Source organism: Molossus molossus, unplaced genomic scaffold (assembly GCF_014108415.1).
Source record: "Molossus molossus isolate mMolMol1 unplaced genomic scaffold, mMolMol1.p scaffold_m16_p_9, whole genome shotgun sequence".
Classification (NCBI taxonomy): domain Eukaryota; kingdom Metazoa; phylum Chordata; class Mammalia; order Chiroptera; family Molossidae; genus Molossus; species Molossus molossus.
The window spans coordinates 106,952,527-106,972,159 of record NW_023425403.1 but is presented as its reverse complement, the minus strand read 5'-3'; the positions used below and the strand labels follow the sequence as shown (position 1 = coordinate 106,972,159).

Here is a 19,633-nt window from a genome sequence, read left to right as displayed (position 1 = left end):
CTGCGACGGAGGAAGTAGGCTCCCAGAGGCCTCCGCGCAGGCTCCCGCTCCACTGCAATGGAGGAGGTGGACTCCCAGAGGCCTCCGCGCACGCTCCCGCTCCACTGCAATGGAGGAGGTGGACTCCCAGAGGCCTCCGCGCACGCTCCCGCTCCACTGCGACGGAGGAGGTGGGCTCCCAGAGGCCTCCGCGCACGCTCCCGCTCCACTGCGATGGAGGAGGTGGGCTCCCAGAGGCCTCCGCGCACGCTCCCGCTCCACTGCGACGGAGGAGGTGGGCTCCCAGAGGCCTCCGCGCAGGCTCCCGCTCCACTGCGATGGAGAAGTGGGCTCCCAGAGGCCTCCGCGCACGCTCCCGCTCCACTGCGATGGAGAAGTGGACTCCCAGAGGCCTCCGCGCACGCTCCCGCTCCACTGCGACGGAGGAGGTGGGCTCCCAGAGGCCTCCTGCACACAACTGTGATGAAGTCTGGCACCGACTGAACGTTCGTGTCCCCTAAATTCATACGTTGAAACCTAATTCGCGATGTGACAGCATCTGGAAGTGGGACCTTCAGAAAGTGTAAGTCCGGAGGGCGAAGACCTCCTGAATGGGGTCAGCGCCCCAGAGCAGACTGAGATCCTGGGGCTCTCTGGCCTTGTAAACACAGCGGGAAGACACCTGTGTGAACCAGGTGGGCCCGGACCGACAGAGACTCTGCTGGGGCTTCCCCTGAGCCGTCCCAGCTTCCAGAACTGTGAGAAATACCCGCCTGCTGTTTACAAGCCGCCAACCTAAGGTACTCTCATCATTGTAGCCCCAACGACCCACCATGAAGTTCACTGTGGGAATTTGTTTTCATTGATCAGGCTTTTGTTGCTGTATGTAGTAGCTCTTTGACTACTCGAGCAAGGTCACAAAGGTTTTCTCCTGTTTTCTTCCAGAAGTTTTATAGTTTTACATTGTATATTTCTACAGTAATGTTAAGTTAAATTTTGCAGAAGACACTAATCATAGGTCGATTTTTTCAGATGAATGTTCAATTGTTCCAGTGCTGTTTGTTGAAAAGACTATCATTTTTCAATTAACTTGCCTTTGGAACTTTGTGGGGAAATAGAGTTTCTTCCTTCTGTCCTTCACAATGTACAAGTTCCTCAGTGGTCTGTCTCCCTGCTTCTCCCTAAGCAAGGCCTTCAGCATCTCTTTGAGAACACGTCTGCTAGTGAGGAATCCTCAATTTCCTTCATTTGTGAATGTTTTAAATTTGCTTCCTTTTTGCAGGATATTTTGGTTAAATGCAGAATTTTGGGTTAGCAATTTTTTTGCTGGCCACCATAGTTTCTGATAAGGAAGTTATAATTATTTGAACTGTTCCCTTATATGTATTGTATTGTTTCCCCCCTGGCTTCTGTCAAGATTTTTTTCTTTGTCTTTGGTTTTCGTAAGATTGATTATGATATGTCTGGGTATAGATTTTATTGAGTTTATCATCTTTTGGGTCCCTGATTATCTTGAGTCTCTAACTTGACAGCTAACACCTAATTTGATAACTTGTCAATCATTTTTTTTTTCTTTAAATAAGTCTTCTGTACCAATCTCTTTTTCCTCTTTCTGTGGACCTTCAGTGACACACTTTTTAAACCTTCTGATATTGTCCCACAGGTGCCTGCGGCTCTTTTCACATCTCCCACTTACCCCAATTTTTTGTCTTTGTTCTTCAGTTGTAGAATTTTGGCTGATCAATCTTAAAGTTCACTTACTCTGTTTTCTATCTTCACAGTACTGCTGAGCTCATTAATGATTTTTTAAATATCAGATATTATATTTTTCATTTTCATTTGGTTCTTTTTTATATTTTCTATTTCTCTGCTGAGATCTTCCATCATTCCATTTATTTACAGAATATGTACCTTTTCTTTGCAGAAGATGGTTTTAATAGCTGCTTTCAAATCTGTATCTGACATTTCCATCTTCTGGGTCATCATGGATTGGTATCTGCTAATTGTTGTTCTTTGAAAAATATTAAGATCTTCCAGATTTTTTACATATTAAGTCATTTTAGATTGTATCCTAGATATTTTAAGTATTATATTGTGGGACAGTGGATCCTATTACCCTCCCAGGAAGAATATCTGCTATTTTTGTTTTAGCAGTCAGCCCTGTTAGTTCAGACTGAAAGTCCTGTCTTCCTTTCTGTGAGGAGAAGTGCCAATCTGCATTCCATTCAGGTGCTGGACTTACGGAACTTAGAAATATTCTCTAAAGTTCTAGATTTCCAAGTCCAAGAAGTGCTTTTTATTTTTATTTTTTAAATTTATTGATTAGCGAGAGAGCGAGAGAGAGACATGGATGTGAGAGACAGACATTGATTGGTTGCTTCCTATATGCACTGAACTGGGGATCGAACCCACAACCTGGGCATGAGCCCTGACCGGGAATCGAAAGTGCCACCTTAAGGTGTACAGGATAAAGCTCCCACCAACTGAGCCGCACCCACAGGACAGAGTGCTTTTCACTTTGTTATTCCAGTTGATAACTTTTTTTGTTACTACAATCATTAGTAACTGATTTCTTGACTAGAATGACCCTGGGCTTTAGAGTTAGTTACATTTAGATTCAAATCCTGTCCCTACTATTTAGCTATGCAATACCGGGCAAGCTATCCAACTTTTCTGAATCTCACATTTCTTATCTGCAAAATGAGAAAAATAATACCTACCATTCATTGTTGTTAGAATGAAAGTAAGACATTAGATGTGAAAAGTGTGAACAGAGTTACTGCTGGTACGTAGCTGTCTTCAGTAAATATAAATTTCTACCAACATATTAGAAAATAAAATCTCAGTAGTAATGCTTACATTAAAATGCACATTAAAAAGTGAGAGCTATGTATATATGTAAATATACACACACATATATGTATAATTTTTTTACGTAAGGGCCTAGGATAATCTCTGGATTTTAATTGAGGTTGTCATGGTTTATGTAGTTTCTCTTTCTTTTTTTTACAGTTTGAGATGTAATTGACACACAGCACTTTATAATGTTAAAGATTACAGCAAAATGTCTGACTTACATATTTTGTAAAATGATTACCATAAGTTTAGTTAACATCAGTCATCTCATTTATCATCTCAAACAAATGATAAAGAAAGAGAAGTGGCTTTTCCCTCAGTGAGAACTCTTAGGATCTGCCCTCCTAATGTCCACACGTGACGCCCTCCAGCGCCCACTGCGGCCACCACGCTGCAATCACCTGCCAGTGCCCGTGTCCCGAACTGGGGTCTGCACCTCCGACCACCCAGCCTCTAGAGGCCACAGATGTCACCCCTCTTCTGTGAGGATTTTCTCTCTTTTTCCTTTTTGGTTAACATATATATTCGATCACACAGTATTTGTCTTTTCCTGTCTGACTTATTTCATTTAGCACAATGTTAGGTCCTTCCAGGTTGTCATGCATGGCAGGATTTTCTGGTTTCTTTCTTTCTATTTAATGTATGAATGAATAATATTCCACTGTGTGTATATGTGTGTGTGTGCGTGTATGTATGTGTATATATGTGCACGCACATAAATGTGTGCATATACGTGTGTGTGTGCGTCCGTGCACACGTGTGCATATGTGTACATGTGCGTGTGTGCATGCATGTGTATATGTGTGCATGCATGTGTATGTGTGTATATGCATGTGTGTGTATGTGTGTGCATGCATGTGTATAAGCACATGTGTGTGCGTGTGTGTGTGTGTATGCGTGTGTGCATACATGTGTGTGTGCCACAGCTTCTTTATTCTTCCTCTGATGATGGGCACTCCGGCTGTTCCCGTGTCTTGGTTACTGTGAACAATACTGCTATGAACAGGGGTGCGGATATCTCTTTGAGGTGGTGTTTGTGTTTCCTTTCTGTATATTCCCTGAAGAGAAACTGCTAGATCATCCGGTCCTTTTATTTGTAATTTCTGAGGAAGCTCCACACTGTCCCCCACAGCGGCTGCACCCCTCTGCAGTCCCACCAGCAGGGCATGAGGGCTCCCTCCTCCACATGCCGGTCAGTGCGTGTCACCTCTGGTCTGTTTGATGATGGCCGTTTTAACAGGTGTAAGGTGATAGGTTTGTATTTTGCATTCCCCTAAGTTTAGTGATGTTGAGCACGTTTTCATATACCTGTTGGCCATTCATATATCTTCTTTGGAAAAATTTCTATTCAGGTCCTTTGCCCATTTTCAAATTTGGCTTGTGTAGTTTAAGGAACAGGAACTATAACTCAAAAAGTAAATAAAATAAATGAAGAAAAACTGTTTGTGTATCCTATTATTTAACAGCACTAATTCTTGAATATGCACTTTGAAGGGTATTTCAAATTCTAGTTTTCCCTCAGGGCTGAAATGAAGACCAATAACACTAGAAGCTAAAATGTGTTAGATCCAGCAGCACTCCCGAGTCAGAACATAAAAGTAAAAAAAATTAAGTTAAAATTAAACATTTCATTTCATAAAACAGCAAGTAGAACATTACAGGGATGAAATTCCTCAGCTTTACCATATATTTGGTAGCAGGGATGTAAACAGAGGTGCTATTTTGTCCCTCCAGTTAAGGCTGCCCCCCAAGCCTACTGAGAGGAAGGCGCTCACACAGCGACAGGACATTAGGGGATACACTGCGGACAGCGGCAATGCGGAGAATAACCTCAGATAGGAAGAAGTGGGCAGGGAAAGACACAAAGCAGGCACTGCTATAGAAGGGCGACATTTGAACTTGGCTATAAGTAGGATGACTATTCTTCCTCTTTTCTTCCAATGTATGTCTTCATAACACAGCCAGACAAATCTTTTGAACATGAATCAGATCATGTTCCTCTTTTGCTCAAGGTCCTTCACTGCTTTTCATACCACTTGGGATAAGTCACAAATCTGTCACACAGTCTACGAGAGGAAGCCATCCATTCCGCACCAACTCCAGCCACCAACCCCGTGCTCACTACGCTGCAGCCGTACAAGCCTCCTTCCTGTTCACTTCATTCATCTCTAAGCTCCGGTCTCATACCATTTCTCCCTGAGTGTTTCACACCCAATCTCCTGCTCATTCCCTCAGTACTTACCTTAAGTAGACTGTCCTCAAAGAAGTCTCCTGAGTCCCTCAGCTAAAGTGAAGATCTGTTATACCCTCTCTCTCATTACCCCAACTTTTCCTTTCCTGATATTTGCCAAAGTTTGTATTTGAATCTTTTATTCCGATAAGCATTTGTTTACCCTCAGTCTCTTCCACTCTACTCTGAGCTGCCAGAGCCGGGCACCTGCTTTGTCACCCGTGCTAGCACAGGTAGAGTCAAGACTTACCTGTTCATTGAATGAATAAAATAAAAAAACTGTGACTATATCTTGAAAGTTAGAAGGTGACAAAGTGGTCTGAGAAATTACATTAAAAAGGCTCTTTGGAATGAGAAGAACAAAGCTGGAGGGCTGCTGCTCACAACTTCAAAACTACTATTAAACTAGAGGAGCCGAGACTGTGATATCGACAGGAGCAGACAGACAGGTCAGCGGAGCAGAACAAAGAGCCCAGGAGAGGCACTCGGTCTCTGACAAAGGGGCAAAGGCAATGCGATGTAGCAAAGACTGTCTTTTCAACAGAGTTGAGAAAAACTGGACATCCACATGGAAAAAAACAAAACAAAACAAAAAACAAATCTAGATACAGACCTTATAATTCACAAAAATGAACACAAAATGGATCACAGACTGATCTGTAAAATGCAATACTATAAAAATCTTAGAAGATAACATAAGAGAAAACCTAGATGACGTGAGTATGGAGATATCAGATACAACAACAAAAATACTACACATGAAAGAAATTATAAATAGGCTGGACTTCATTACAATTAAAACTGTCTGCTCTACAAAAGACACAGTCAACAGAATGAAGAGACAAGCTGAGACTGGGAGAAAATGTTTGCAATGACATCTGTTAAAGACTGTTGTCCAAAGTACACAACGTACTCTCAAACTCAACAATAAGAAAACAAAAACACCTGGTTAAAAAATGGGCCAAAGACCGTAACAGACACCTCACCAAAGAAGATACACAGACAGAAAATCAGCACAGGAAGAGAGTTCCATATCAAATATCGGGAAAACGCTAATTACAATGAGGTCCCACTACACATCTGTTAGAATGGCCAAAAACTGGAATGCTAACACCACCATGGTGGGAATTTGGGATGACAGGAAGTCTCATTCATTGCTGGTGGGGATGCAGATGGTGTAGCTGCTTTGGAAGGCAGCTTAGTAGTCCACTGGAAAGGTAAATATACCTGCCACAGACTCCAGCAGTCACCATCCTCAGAGTCTACACAAGGGAGTCAGAACTTAGGTGCACACAAAAACGGCCCATGGATGTTTATATCAGCTTTATTCATAATTGCCCAAACTCAGAGGTAACCGAGATGCCTTTTAACAGGTGAGTGGGGACTTAGACTGGGGCACACCAGGCAAGGGACCACTGCTCAGTACTAAAAGGAAGGGAATTATCAGCCATGAAAAGAATGGAGGAACCTTAATTCTTTCAAAATTAAAGAAGCCCGTTTGAAAAGGATACATAATGCATGCTTCTATTACATGACATTCTGGAAAAGGCAAAACTGTTGAAACAAGAAGATCAGTGGTTGCCAGGGGTTCAGAGGTAGGGGGAATGGATGAATAGACGGAGTCAGAGGATGTTCAGGGCAGTGAAAATACTTTGAGTGATATTGTAATGGTGGATTTATGTCATTATACCTGTGTCCAAACTGATAAAATATAAACACCAAGACTGCTACGTGGACTACAGATTTCAGGTAATTCTAATGCGCCAATGCAGGTTTACTACTCGTAAAAGATGAGCCGTGGTGAGTGACTATAACAGGGGCCCATGCCTGTGTTGGGGGTGGGGACATAAGGAAAACTTGTACACCTTCCTCTTAAGTTGTAAACCTAAAACTGATCTAAAAAAAAATCTTCTAAAAAAGGGTAGTTTGCCAAGAGAAAGAAAAAGAGACTAACAAATGATAGACATCTACTATGCATCAGACATGATGTTGAGCATTTCCATATATTTCATTTTACATTTAAATAGTCCAATGAAGGGGGAATTGTTCAACCCATTTTCCAGATGAGCTTGAGCTTTGATTTCTTGACTAATAAATCTTGAAACAGAAAAGAAAGCATGTGAACTATTTGGGAAAAGTAACAGAGTTTTAGACAAAAAGTGGCTACAGGAGGCTTTTTGGAGAAAACATCATTTGAGTGAAAGTCCAAAGGAAGTGGGGGCGCTGGTTTGGGAGAGCAGTCCCAGCAGAGCGAGCGCCCTCTGCAGACCTGGAGGTCAGCAGGAAGACCTTACTAATTACTCAGGGACTAGGGCAGATTGCAGAGAACACAGCCCACCTTGACGATTTCAAGCCTAGAGACTCCGTGAGGAAACAGTGACAGTAAAATGACTTCCTTTTTTCGGTCAGCACAGGAAGCGAATGCATGAATGTGCAGGAAGGGACAGAAGATACACGCTCTCCTGAGGTCCCAATGCCAGTCTGTCTGCCAATCTAATGAGGCATCACAGAGGGAGAGCTGAGCAGAGGTGCATTTGATACATGAACATGTGACCAACACTAGACAGATCACCGGCCTTTAGCTGTATTTCAGTTGCACAGTAAAATATGAAAACCCAAACCACGTGCAGCTTTATACATTTGAGGCACTATCCCAAGTCACGTGAGCTGAGTTATTAGCAGTGTAACGCTATAGTCCTGACCATGTATAATTAAGCAGACAAACCCCATCCAGACGACATAAAACGAGGCGAAGTCCACAGCTGGGCAACGTGTTCATGAGACGGCTACTCCGTATGACGGTTACGTTTTGCGTCAACCTGGCTAGGCCACGGTGCCCAGTGGTTTGGCCAAACGCTAGTCAAGATGTTGCCCTGAAGCATTCTGGCGGGATGCACACGCACGCGCAGCCGACCTAAGGAAAAGCCATCCTCAGGGAGGGCCCACCGGGTGCGAGGAAGGCCCTCGGCCAGCGCACCGAGGCTACTGGGGCCAAGGCGCTGCGCCTCCGGCTGCCGCGGGGCCTCCTGAGCTTCTGGCCTGGCGCCTGCGCTACGGCCGACCCACTCGCCGCCCCAGTCATGAGCAAAGTCTTTAAAATAAGTCTATATCCGCGCCGTGTCTCTGCCTGCTTCTCGGGAGACCCCTGACGGACACACTGCCTCTTTCGTGCGGTCCGTGTGCTCCTATGGGTGTTCACCTGACCTCCGAGAGCTTCAGCCCCTCACTGAGATGTGAGGACAACTTCATACACACCCTCGTAGGAAGGGCTGCCGGCTAGCAAATGCTCCGCGAGCGTTCTCCGCCTGGGCCTGGCACACAGTGCCATCTGACCGTGGTACACGGCACGGTGCTGACACACACATGCTGATGCTGAATACGTTTAAAGACATTCGGTTATGATGTTACTTTACACCAAAAAATAAGAACGTTTTCTTACATCTATCTCACACTTGAAACGCAAGGACACTTGTCAAACACTACCCTGCTTACAGCCACGTTCTCCCCTATCGAACAGAATCGCCTGCGGGATTATTCCACGCAGGGCCCTGTCCACAGGTCACCGACCCCAAACTCTGCCCGACAGACACTGTGATGGAAAAAATAAAATGAAGATATACACATGAAGAACATTAACAATCTAAATGAGCTGCTTCACTGCTAGTTTTCTAAAAAAATTTATTGTACAGAAGAAAAAAAATATACCCATAAAACTACACACTTTTATGCTCACAATTCTAATTTATAAGCAACCAATGTTGGTTTTAATTGTACTATATCACGATTGCCCTAATTTGAGATGAAATCCTTCCTAAGACAGACTAAATAAAACAAAATGGAAGAAAAAAACGTAAACAGAATGTATCACTTTTTCATAGTGAATGCTTATATTATTACTTGCATATAAGAAAAATTAAGAATGATATAAATTTACTAAGTTAGAAGGTTTGATTCTTTAAGATTAAAATACGTGCCTGAACATGTTGTGTTGTTACACATAACCCTCCAGTAGAAATAAGTCCTTTGGAGCTACCCTGGAAAGTTCAGCTCTTCTCCTAAAGCTGAAGAGACAGTACTAAGGCAGTGACCGATGACAGTAACGTTGAGCCTTCAGCCGCATCGTCTGCATCAATAAGAAGCGCAGCCCCGATTTCCCGCGCTCAGGCCCCCCGAGCGACTCACCTGTGCGAGACGGCCCCCCACGCCCCGTGCTTGTTGGTGAGGATGTTCAGGATCTTCTGCTTCAGCTGGTTGGCGGTGACGTGGTCGCGGTGCTTGGCGGCGCTGATGAGGTGGTCGCACATCTTCTCCTCCTCCCTCCGGTCGGCGGCGTACTGGGCACACTGCGACTGCGGGGACAAGGGCAGGGGGTCGGCACAGGGCAGGGGTCGGCAGGCTCCCCGGGTCAGCGGGGCTCTAACTCCAAGTTCAAGGATGATGAACTCTGATGATACAATTTTTTGAAACTTTATTCTAAAGAACACACATAGTTTGAAACTTGTTCGAATGTGTTCTTTGCCTGTGTGTAGACCTCCGTATATGTAAAATAACCTGGAGAGTGTTAGCTCTGTATTCATGCCCATTAGTATTAGTAACATAGCTAATTACTCTGGGTATCAAAAGGTTCAAGATGATCTTTTCTTTAATCATATTTGATTTTTTTTAAGTGATAACTTTGATATAGGGTAGATTGACTATAAATTTTATCATTACCAAATATGTAATGTGAGTCATATAACTAGGAAGAAAAAAATCTAAATAGACACTTAGAACGAGTTCATTGCATCACTACTGTGGGAAAAGCTGGCTCAGAGAAGGTGCCTGATCTTCCATCCACCTATGGTCATAAACCACAGTCACTTGTCTAGAGACAACCCACAGTCATCTGAAAGGGATTAATTCACAGTCCAAGCCATCTTTTTTACAGGGAACCACCAATTAGTACAATGATCTGCCTCCATAATGAGGTTAATATTTCATTAGCTCATTAGAGAATAAAATTAAATTTCCATTTGTCTTCCTTAACAATTACAGTGGTTAACTAAGAAAAACTTAATCATGAAGCACCCATCTCACATTATATATACTTTTTCTCTTAATTACAGGCTTATATGGAAGACAGAAATTCCTCAAAATGTCCCAGTAAAATGTCATGACTTTCATAAAATATTTTACAATTTAGAAATGATAACTGTTTGGTGAACTACATACATAATACCCCTCACCAATGCCTTTACTAATATAGCTTTAACTTAAAAAAAAAAACCAGACATGTGGATTTAAAAAATGTACATTCATTAAATAACAATGGCAATGCACTCAATGAATTTGTCAGGGTTTTCCGTGTCCGCGACCTACCAAGAGCACTGGCCCTCAGTCCCCGGCAGGCGCCTGTCACCTCGCACGCCGCGTCAGGGGCCATCTCATCCCCAAGGGTGAGAGTCGGTGCTGGGCGGGTGTGAAAAACCTACTCTTTTTGTACTTAAAGCAGACATGCCGAGTACTGATGGTAACACAATACCACTGGGAAACCATTAGGACAAACACTGCCTGAAAAGACTCCTGAGGGGGCAATAATGAAAAAGGTTGAAAAGCGTGCACTTACCTAATAACATTTTGAGTAAATGTGCTTAAAGCTAGTGGTCAATATCTATCTAGCTTCGTAAAATTCTGTTTTAAATATTTTCACATGACAAATATTGATCTCTTACATCCCTGTAACATACCCGCTTTTCTCAGTAGAAACACAGGTGGGACAGTCAGCTGCACTGCGCACGGAGGGGACGCAGGAATCAGTCAGCAGCAGCACCAGTGAGCGGTGCCCTCAGCCGAAACCTGCTCCGGCCTGACCCTGAGTCACGGAGTCACACCGACCCTGCTGCAGCTCAGTTAGCACTCTAAATCTCTTTTACTAGCAGACGGCAACAATTACTTGAATATCTTCCGTTCACGGTTCTGATGTGTTTGATACCTAAAGGCATTCTTCCATACCAGTGTCACTATACTGTCACCCAGATCACAGCGTGGCATCCTGATCAATATCCACGTGCTGCTATTGTTCAGGTGATGCAGACCACTCCGACCAACACTTGTTCCTGTACTTTAATGTAAGTTTAAGATCCTGGGGCTTTTCCACGACGAGAGTCGGGGCTCCCACAGGATGCCGCCCCGCTGACAGCGGGCAGAAGCAGCCACCCCCCCTCCTGCGCTCAGCTGCCAGGCCAGAGGTCAGCAGACCCAGGGCATCAACTCCATGGGAAGGGAGCTGGTGCAGGAGATAAGAGCCTCGTCAGGGCCCCAGGGGACTGGCCCAGGGCAGGTGGCGGGCTCTGCACCCCGTCCAGGCCGTGCACCCCCGTGTGAGCCGCCGCCAGCTCGCGCAGACTCCCTGAGCCTCTTTTGTTCTGCTAACGGAATGCACTGAAGGAACTGTTATATTCAAAACACTAAAACCAGGACATGTGTTGACTTGAGGGAATATAAATAATGGTGGATAATTACTGACATGTTATAAATATAGACATTTAGATTTCAAATGAGTACTATGGAATATAGTTCTTCAACATCCTTTACTGTTTACATATAAAATAGAAATGCTAGTGGATTTGTTCTTTACTCAAAGCACTTAGAGGATTTTAAACGATTACATTTCCATGTACACAGAGACCTACATGTATACCACACAACAGCGATGCTTCCATTATCAATAAAATACAAGTTATAACAGCGAAACATGAACTGAAACTCTCTGTGGCCACGCTAAAGATGGACACACAAAAAATTCATACCTGAATGTTCAGTGAAACGGACTTTCTTTATACAACCTCTTGTGCCACATCTAACGGCAAGGAAACTGGCACGAAAACTGCTCATTTGAAAGCGAGGGGTGACTGCATTACCAGCTGCACTGGCCTCAGGAAAAGCCGGAGGAACTCAGTCCACCGAGGGGTTAGGGCCGGGGCTGGAGGGGCTCCTCATGCTGGGAGCGAAGTGAGAATAAACCACTGCTCGGGGTCTGACATTTACTCCAGAGCCGAAATGCAAACTGCTCCTCTTCAAAACACGCCCCTTAGCGTCGGGTTAGCGCGGCCACGGCTCGCCTACGGCAGCAGAGCAGAACCGACCTGCTGCAGAACCGACCCTGCTGCAGACCTCACCTCGAACTCCGCGTGCTTGTGCACGTCCTCGGCCCGCTGCCTGTTCAGGATGAACTCGGCCTCGTTGGCGACGCGGACGATGTGGTCCTTCATGGCGTGGCACAGCAGCCTGGGGAGAGAGGCACCGCGGAGGTCACACCCAACACACGGGCAGGCCCACTTTCTCCATAATCAGTCTTCAGCGTTGACCAGCACTGATTATGCATAAATTTCAGATAGAGCCACATTATAAAGTTAATGTCGCTGAAATAATTCAGCAGTATTTGAAAGACAGAACTATGCTATAAAACTGCTACCGCAATGCTTCTGTTACATACAGTGTGTCTTGTGAACAAACCACTCAGTGAATTCAATACAGTTAGTTAATGCAGTCAAAATAAAGAGTTTTTGATGGAGTGTCTGAAGTGGTTAAAACAACAGAATTCCCTATCTTGGAAGTAAATTTTTCATACAAAAGCTAGATGGCCATATATGAGGAAGTCTATACACTGGTTTCCTACTTTAATAAAGATGACAGAGTCTAATCACTAGGCTGTACACCTGAAATTAATATCATATTGTATGTCACTTGTAATTAAAAAATAAAAATGATTTAAGGTAAAAAAAAATAGATGACAGGATTAAATGGCATCTGAAATTCATTTACATGCTAAGATTCTAAATTCTAAGATAAAGCTACAGTGAAATAAAGTTTAAAAATGTAACCATGGGGTAAAGATATTTAACAATAAAAGTTATTAAATTATTCAAATCGTTTTTGAAAAGTGCAGCAAGATGCCCAGGGAGAAGCCTGTCACTACACCCCCTGACCCCCACCCCGGATCCAACCCCACAGGCACCGCAGCCACTGGACCCTTACGTATATATTCAGAGAGTTTTAAACTACGCATAACAAAACACAAATATATTTTTTTACCACTTTCTTACACTAGTATTACTGTACTATACAGTTTTTCTCTATTTAGCTTTTCGTACTTGGCAATTTATCCTGGAGACCCTTCTGTATCTGTAGTATGGGCAGGAGTGGTCTCCGGAGAGGCTCAAACTAGCTCCCATCCTGCAGGGTCCGCTGCAGGGGATTTTGCCAGGGCTCCGCCCAACAGGGGAGTCTGTGTCCCCCAAGCCCAGGGCTTCCCTGTGGCCACTAGGACACAGAGCAGTGCCATCGTGTTCCTTCGAGGCAGGGTGCAGGATGCCCTGCGGCCCTGCATTCTCTCAGATGCCCTGTGGCCCTGCCCTCTCTCCACGCCCTGCGGCTCTGCCCTCCCTCCATGGCCCTGCCCTCCCTCCATGCCCTGCGGCCCTGCCCTCCCTCCATGGCCCTGCCCTCCTAGGAACTCTCCCTCTGGAACCCGCTGCCACGCTGAGGAAAGCCCGCAGCACACGAGACCAGGGACAGAGGTGCGCAGGCTCCCAGCGAGGGGGGCTCTGGACCGAGAGCCCCCAGGGAGCTGCAGCTCCGGACAAGAGCCGCTGAGCTGAGCCCAGGCCCGGAGACTCGTGAGAGAGTGAAGAACAAATAGCTGTCAGTTTAAGCCACACGATGATGAAGATCATAAAAACTACGACCACACCATGTACCGAGAGCTAGGTAACAGAAGAGGTCATTTACACATAATACTTACTCCTCAGGGATATCGACCATTATCTTCATTTTTAAATGTAAGAAAACATATTTAGAAAAATTAAGTTCCTTACCCAAGATCATAATTTTAAAAATAAATTATAATGATTTTATATTTTGCATTCTATCTTCAATAATCAACAATTTATTTTTAAAGTCAAACTTCTTAATTGTGTTCACTCCTGCGACCCTCCTGCGGACTTTCTGGCCAATTGACAGCAATGACTAGGACTTCTCACAAAAGTAGGTTACAGCTGTGAGTACCTGCAGCCCGGTTCACTGCTGTATTATTGTTATTGATTACTGATCGATTATTTTCTATATGAACAGCTGTATACTTTTGTCCCACCCTGCATTTTCTTTCCCAATAAGCAATTACTCTGTTCAAAAATATAATCAAAGAATATTTGAAAGTTAACTCATAAGTCACTCTTCTCAGGTTTTTTTTTGGAAGGGCAAACTTATGAAGTAATTTCCACTCCTTTACCTAAGTCCTTTTAAAAATCTAGTTCCAATACTGTCGATTCAGTATTTAGTTTTGCTCATTTTAAACAAGAATGCTGTTTTCAAGATCACCATTGGCTGCTATTTTCATTGCTCACCACTGAAGTGAATCTTCACTTTTTTTCTTGCTCACATTGTCATAAATTTCCATCAGAATGAGCTAGGATTAAGTTTGTCCTCATTTTTGCATTCACTGAATACCAACTTATAGTAACTACATTTCTCCTTCCTTCCAGACTTGCCTTCTTCACTGATGAGTATGTACAAGCAAAAGAAAAGAATTATGTATCCTGATATTCCTAAACTATGGTTTACAATATAATTTTTAAATCCTCACCTGAGGATATGTTTTTATTGATTTTAGAGAGAGGAAGGGAGAGAGAGAGACATCAAGGTGAGGGGAACACAGCGCTCAGTTGCCTCTTATGCCTGATGTTTTCTCTTCATGCAGAAGGCCATCTTTTTATCTGACTCAGTCAGTCTAGGCGACTTCAGTATCCACGTGGAAAAGCACCCATCAGTCCAAAGAAACACGTCTCAGCCTTTGCAAGGAGGGGTGCATCTGCACAGCCCTGCCCACACAGCCGGCGGGCTCCACTCCGCCAGGACTCTGACCCCAGAGGCTGAGGGTCAGGGGAGGTGGGAGCTCAGGGCCCCCCGGCCTGCCTGCGGCCCTCCAGACTGCAGCCGGGCACAAGTGTTTACAGCCATAGGTGTGCACCGCTCCTGTCCCTGCTGTTCCTCCTGAGCTTTCTGGTGCGCCTACTGTTTGCTCCAACTATCACATGTCAGCTAGGCAGTGGCCACGAGGACCAAGGACGTGAGTCTGTAACTGTGTTCCACAAACGCCCTCAGGGAACCAGCCTTGCCCACATTAAACCGGCCAGAGCAAAAACAGTAAAAGTCTGTGCGAGTGAGGCCCGCTGTGCTGCCTCTGATACAGTACTTGTAAACCTATTTCTCAAATGGCTCCCATTCAACTGGGCAGCAAAGAATGAATGGGACTGGGGTACGTTACAATGTCGGTTATCCGTCTCCTCCCATGATTTCTGAAAATGTTCTGATGCATATACAATTACCAATAACTATTTTTTTCTCAATATTTTAAAAATATTATGTTACTTTCTTCTAACCTTTATTGTTTTTGATTTTTCTTTTTGTTCATACCTGTTAGTTTTGCGTTTATCTCCTAATCTTTGACAGTCTACACTGTCGTACCAGACATCTAGGATGCTTTCTTCTTCTTACCCGACTTTACATTCTGATTCCCATCCCTCCGCAGTCATGTTTCTGATCAGTTCCAAAACATTCACAACCACCCCCTTTTAGAACATTTCACCTGCTGCACGCTCCTGATTTTCCATTCTGGTTTGTCATTAAACTTTCTCATCCACCTGCGTATCTGTTACTGCTACTTCCATTTGTCATCTCTTTCTCTCTCTGCATTCTGGATACATTTTTAAACTACATGTTCCAGGTCACTAATTCCCTCCAACTTTGTCTAATCTGACAAATAGTCAATACATACTTTTTTTTCAAAATTATATTTTTGAATTCTACAAGTTTCAACTTTTAAAATCTGCCCATCATTTTATTTCCTGTATTCACAATTGTAACCTTCACAGTCCTTGGAGATACAGATTTTTGGCGTTTTCTTATTGATGTTCACAGAAAGTGGCTTTCAATTTCACATACTTGGTCATCTGTGTGACCTCATTTGTGGTTTTACTGTGAGACCAATGGAACCACCGTAGGTATGTGTCTACTTTTTCTCTGCTGACATGAAGGAGTGCCGACTAGGACACTTAAGGACCCTCTCTTAAGGATGTTGGCTTATCCTGAAATTTCCAGGCGAGATTCTTTACTTAATTTCTGGCTGAAAGTCTAAAATCCCCAAAGCACTGGTGTGTTAGGTGTATGGCCCCAGGGCATTCCGCACCCGAGGCACCAACATACGGGGCGGAGGGTGGCCCGGAGAGCTCCTAACCCTTTGTTAAACCCGCACTGCCCTTGTGGAATCCGAATGTCCACAGCAGAAGGAGCCAACCCGCACAGCTTTAACAGACGTCCCTATTCATCGTCAACCCACTGAAATGTGACTTTAAGATAACCCTACGCCAAAGCATCACGGTTTGTCAATTTCACTTCAATATATTTTAATATATGTATTCACTTTATTAACATTGCTTTAATTTAAGCCGTAGTCACCTGTCATTTGGATTACAATAGCTCCCTAATTTTTCTGCCTCTTCCAAATCCTATGTTTTCCAATACACTTTCCCACTAGTGTTATTTACAATTAAATTTCTTCAGTGAATATATGGAATAGACAAGATAAAAGACAAACTTATTCTGTGTAGACGTCTGCCCACTTCTCCAGACGGATCTGCAGCCACTTTGTCACGTGCTGTGTCCTCGTACAGCCTCTGCGGCTCCTGTGAGGGGACGGGCTTTGGGGCCCTGTGCCTTTTTCCTGGCCTGGGGCCTCCCCGCCCCCCAGCACTGGGAGAGCTCAGGACTCCCACGCAGGGGCCTCGTAAGGCTTGCTGCATGCCAATGTCTGCGTCTGCTCCCCCCTCTCTCCCGGGGTTTGCCAGGTGAGCTGCGTGCTGATCTGCTGCGTCCCCCACGTCCCGCAGCCCGCGCGGTGCCCCGGAGGCCGCCAATCCCCGCAGTGAATGGACACGGTGGAGGAGGCGGGGCAAAGCACATTTCAGCTTTAATGATCGGGCAGTTTCTTTTTTATGTTGGTTTTTTTTTTTTTTTTTTTTTTTTTTGGTATGTGCCCCGAGCCGGAACCGAACCGGGACTCTCTGGTCCGCAGGCCAACGCTCCAACCGCTGAGCCAAACCGGCCAGGGCAGGTAGTTTTTTAACTATAAAACCCTGATGTGTTCAGCACACAGAAAATGAGGTGAAGAAAAATACCCGAAGAGTCAGGAACGTTCGCGAACATTCCCCCTCCCAGATCCACACGACGTGGGAAGCGAATGCAGGGTCCACCTGCCCACTAAGGCTGCGTGCCGAAGGAGATCGGCCAAGGGGACCCACGTCCAGTCACACTCGCCCTGGCCGGAGGCGGGGTTGTCCCGGGTGGAGGGAGGGCAGTCAGGAGACGACACAGGATCTATTCCCAGTGAAAGTCGCCAACGAGGCGAGTGCTGCTGTTCTGGGGAGCAGCCAACTGTATCCAGTTTGCCACAACTTACATTGCTCCTGTTTGACCCGAGACTCTGAGACCCCGAATTTTAAATACAAATAAGTTCTGTAATTCGATCAAGGAAAACACCCATAGGAAGGCAGTAGGAGGGGTCGGACGAGGCAGTCTTCCGTCCCGGGGAGGAGCTTGTGTTTAAGTCCTGCCTTCTGACCACGTTAAAACGTGGACCTATTACGTTCCCCGTGTCCGAGTTTTCCTTCCCCGATTACTGATTCGGTGTCCTGTACACCAGAGGAAAGTGTGCGTTCCCAAACTGTAAGGTTCCAGTTTAAGGTCCATGTCTTTAGTCAAGAAGACAGGCAGAGGGAAGTGGCCACAGTGCAGGGCAGGTGGGACCCGTGTCGCCTCCTCTGACCGCGGATCTCAAAGGCAGAGCGTTGGGGACACGCAAGGTGCAGTCTGGCGGGTCAGACAAGCTGTTTCTCCCAGTGCCTTAGTCCTGAAACAGACTATTTAAAAACCTGGAAAAACTTTGCTTTTATTTTTTAAATTCAAAAATGTTTTATTTGGGGAAATGTTTACCAGCTCTTGAACCATTTTAAGGCCAACAAGTCTCTACCGGATGCGGACAGCACACACGCCTGCGGCCCTGAGCAGTCTGACCCCGACTTGTCTGCATTTCCGAAAGCCCCTTTTCTTTCAGGAGGAGTACACTTGCCTCACACGGTTGTTAGGAGCCAGTGAGGGCCGATTTGCAGAGCCTTTGCCATTAGTTAAGCTCACAGAAATAGTTCACTTTTCTAAAAGACACACCTTCCCACACTGGTTATCCTTAGCCATCCGAAGGGAAAAGCACAGAGGACAGAAATAGTGTTTAGTTCCGCGGAGCTTCCTACCAGGCTCTGGCGGGACTGCGAAGCATTTGTGCACATTCATAATTCGGATTGGTCAGACTGTGAGACCAGCCCAGCCTTTGTCCTGAAGTGTCCCCAGATGACTCCACTGCACGAACTGAAACAGTGCGCTGTGCGCCGCGGTCTCCTGAACCTCCGCCGGTGCAGAAGGGGGCGTGGAAACGGACACACTGGAAATCCACGCACAGGGCTGCAGGAGCAAACTGCACAGGGACACTCGCTGTTCTCTCCACATTCTGACTTGTTCCCAGAGGACTGACACCTATCAATTATTCATGTATTGGGGTCAACTGATTCTATAAAAATCTGCTACATAAAAATATAATCAGACCTACATTTGTCTCAGAATAGACTCACTATTCAAATAGGAGTTTTGCTTGGGCAGAAGCAGAGAAGAGAGATAAGTAAATATAAAGGGTACGGCTGGAGCCTTGGACTGGTTTCTAAGGCCTGGATGTGGAGAGACAGGCATTAAGAAGAACAGGTGGGGAGAAGAGAAAATTAGCATTGTTTGAATAGCACCCAGTTCTCTCATCTAATTAAGTGTTATGAGAGATTCTGCGAACTGAGTAATTATGCGCGATGAAAACAAGGACCCACAGATTAGTATCTGCAGTTTCTTATCACTTTTATTTGTATCTTCAAATAAATCTCATAATGTTAAATACATAAAGCAGATGGTGACATTACTGGACCACGGACCTAGATAGATAGTAATTCTTAGAGCAGCATGAAAAGCAACGGCCTTGGTTTATGAGCTGTTTGCACTGGGAGTTATGGGTGGAGAGGCGACAATTTCACACGGCGGGTAAAGTGAGGGATCAGTGCAATGGCTGTCAAACCCTGATGCGGGTTCCAGAACTGCTCACTTACAGAGCACAGCACACAGGGGTGTCTGAGTCCCAACCAAGGATGGATTCAGGAGGTCTCCAGTAAGAACTTAGCATCTACATGTTTAATAAACATTTTTTTAACATTCTGACCCCCTTTACCCATTTCTCCACCCCCTACCCCTGGCAACCATTAATCTGTTCTCTGTATCTGTGAGATTGCTGGGGTTTTTTCGACTCCACATGAAAGAGAGATCACAGAGTAATTGTTTCACATAGCATAATGCTTTGAGGTTCATCCATGTTGTTGCAAATGCAAGACTGCATCCTTTTTAATGGCAGAATAATATTCCATTTCCCATGATTCTTTATCCATTCAT

The 19,633-nt window shown here is 44.8% G+C and overlaps 1 protein-coding gene across 2 annotated transcripts in view; it reads right to left on the bottom strand.

Moving 5' to 3' along the window:
* The window catches only part of NBEA (neurobeachin), a 763,707-nt gene that overhangs the window by 329,101 nt on the left and 414,973 nt on the right, over positions 1 to 19,633 (bottom strand). For both annotated transcript variants that reach the window (XM_036249654.1, XM_036249655.1), the window contains exons 37-38: positions 12,223 to 12,331; positions 9,248 to 9,414 (exon numbers count right to left, since the gene is read on the bottom strand). In XM_036249654.1, coding sequence (XP_036105547.1) covers positions 9,248 to 9,414; positions 12,223 to 12,331 — 276 coding nt within the window. The remainder of the gene's footprint in view (positions 1 to 9,247; positions 9,415 to 12,222; positions 12,332 to 19,633) is intronic.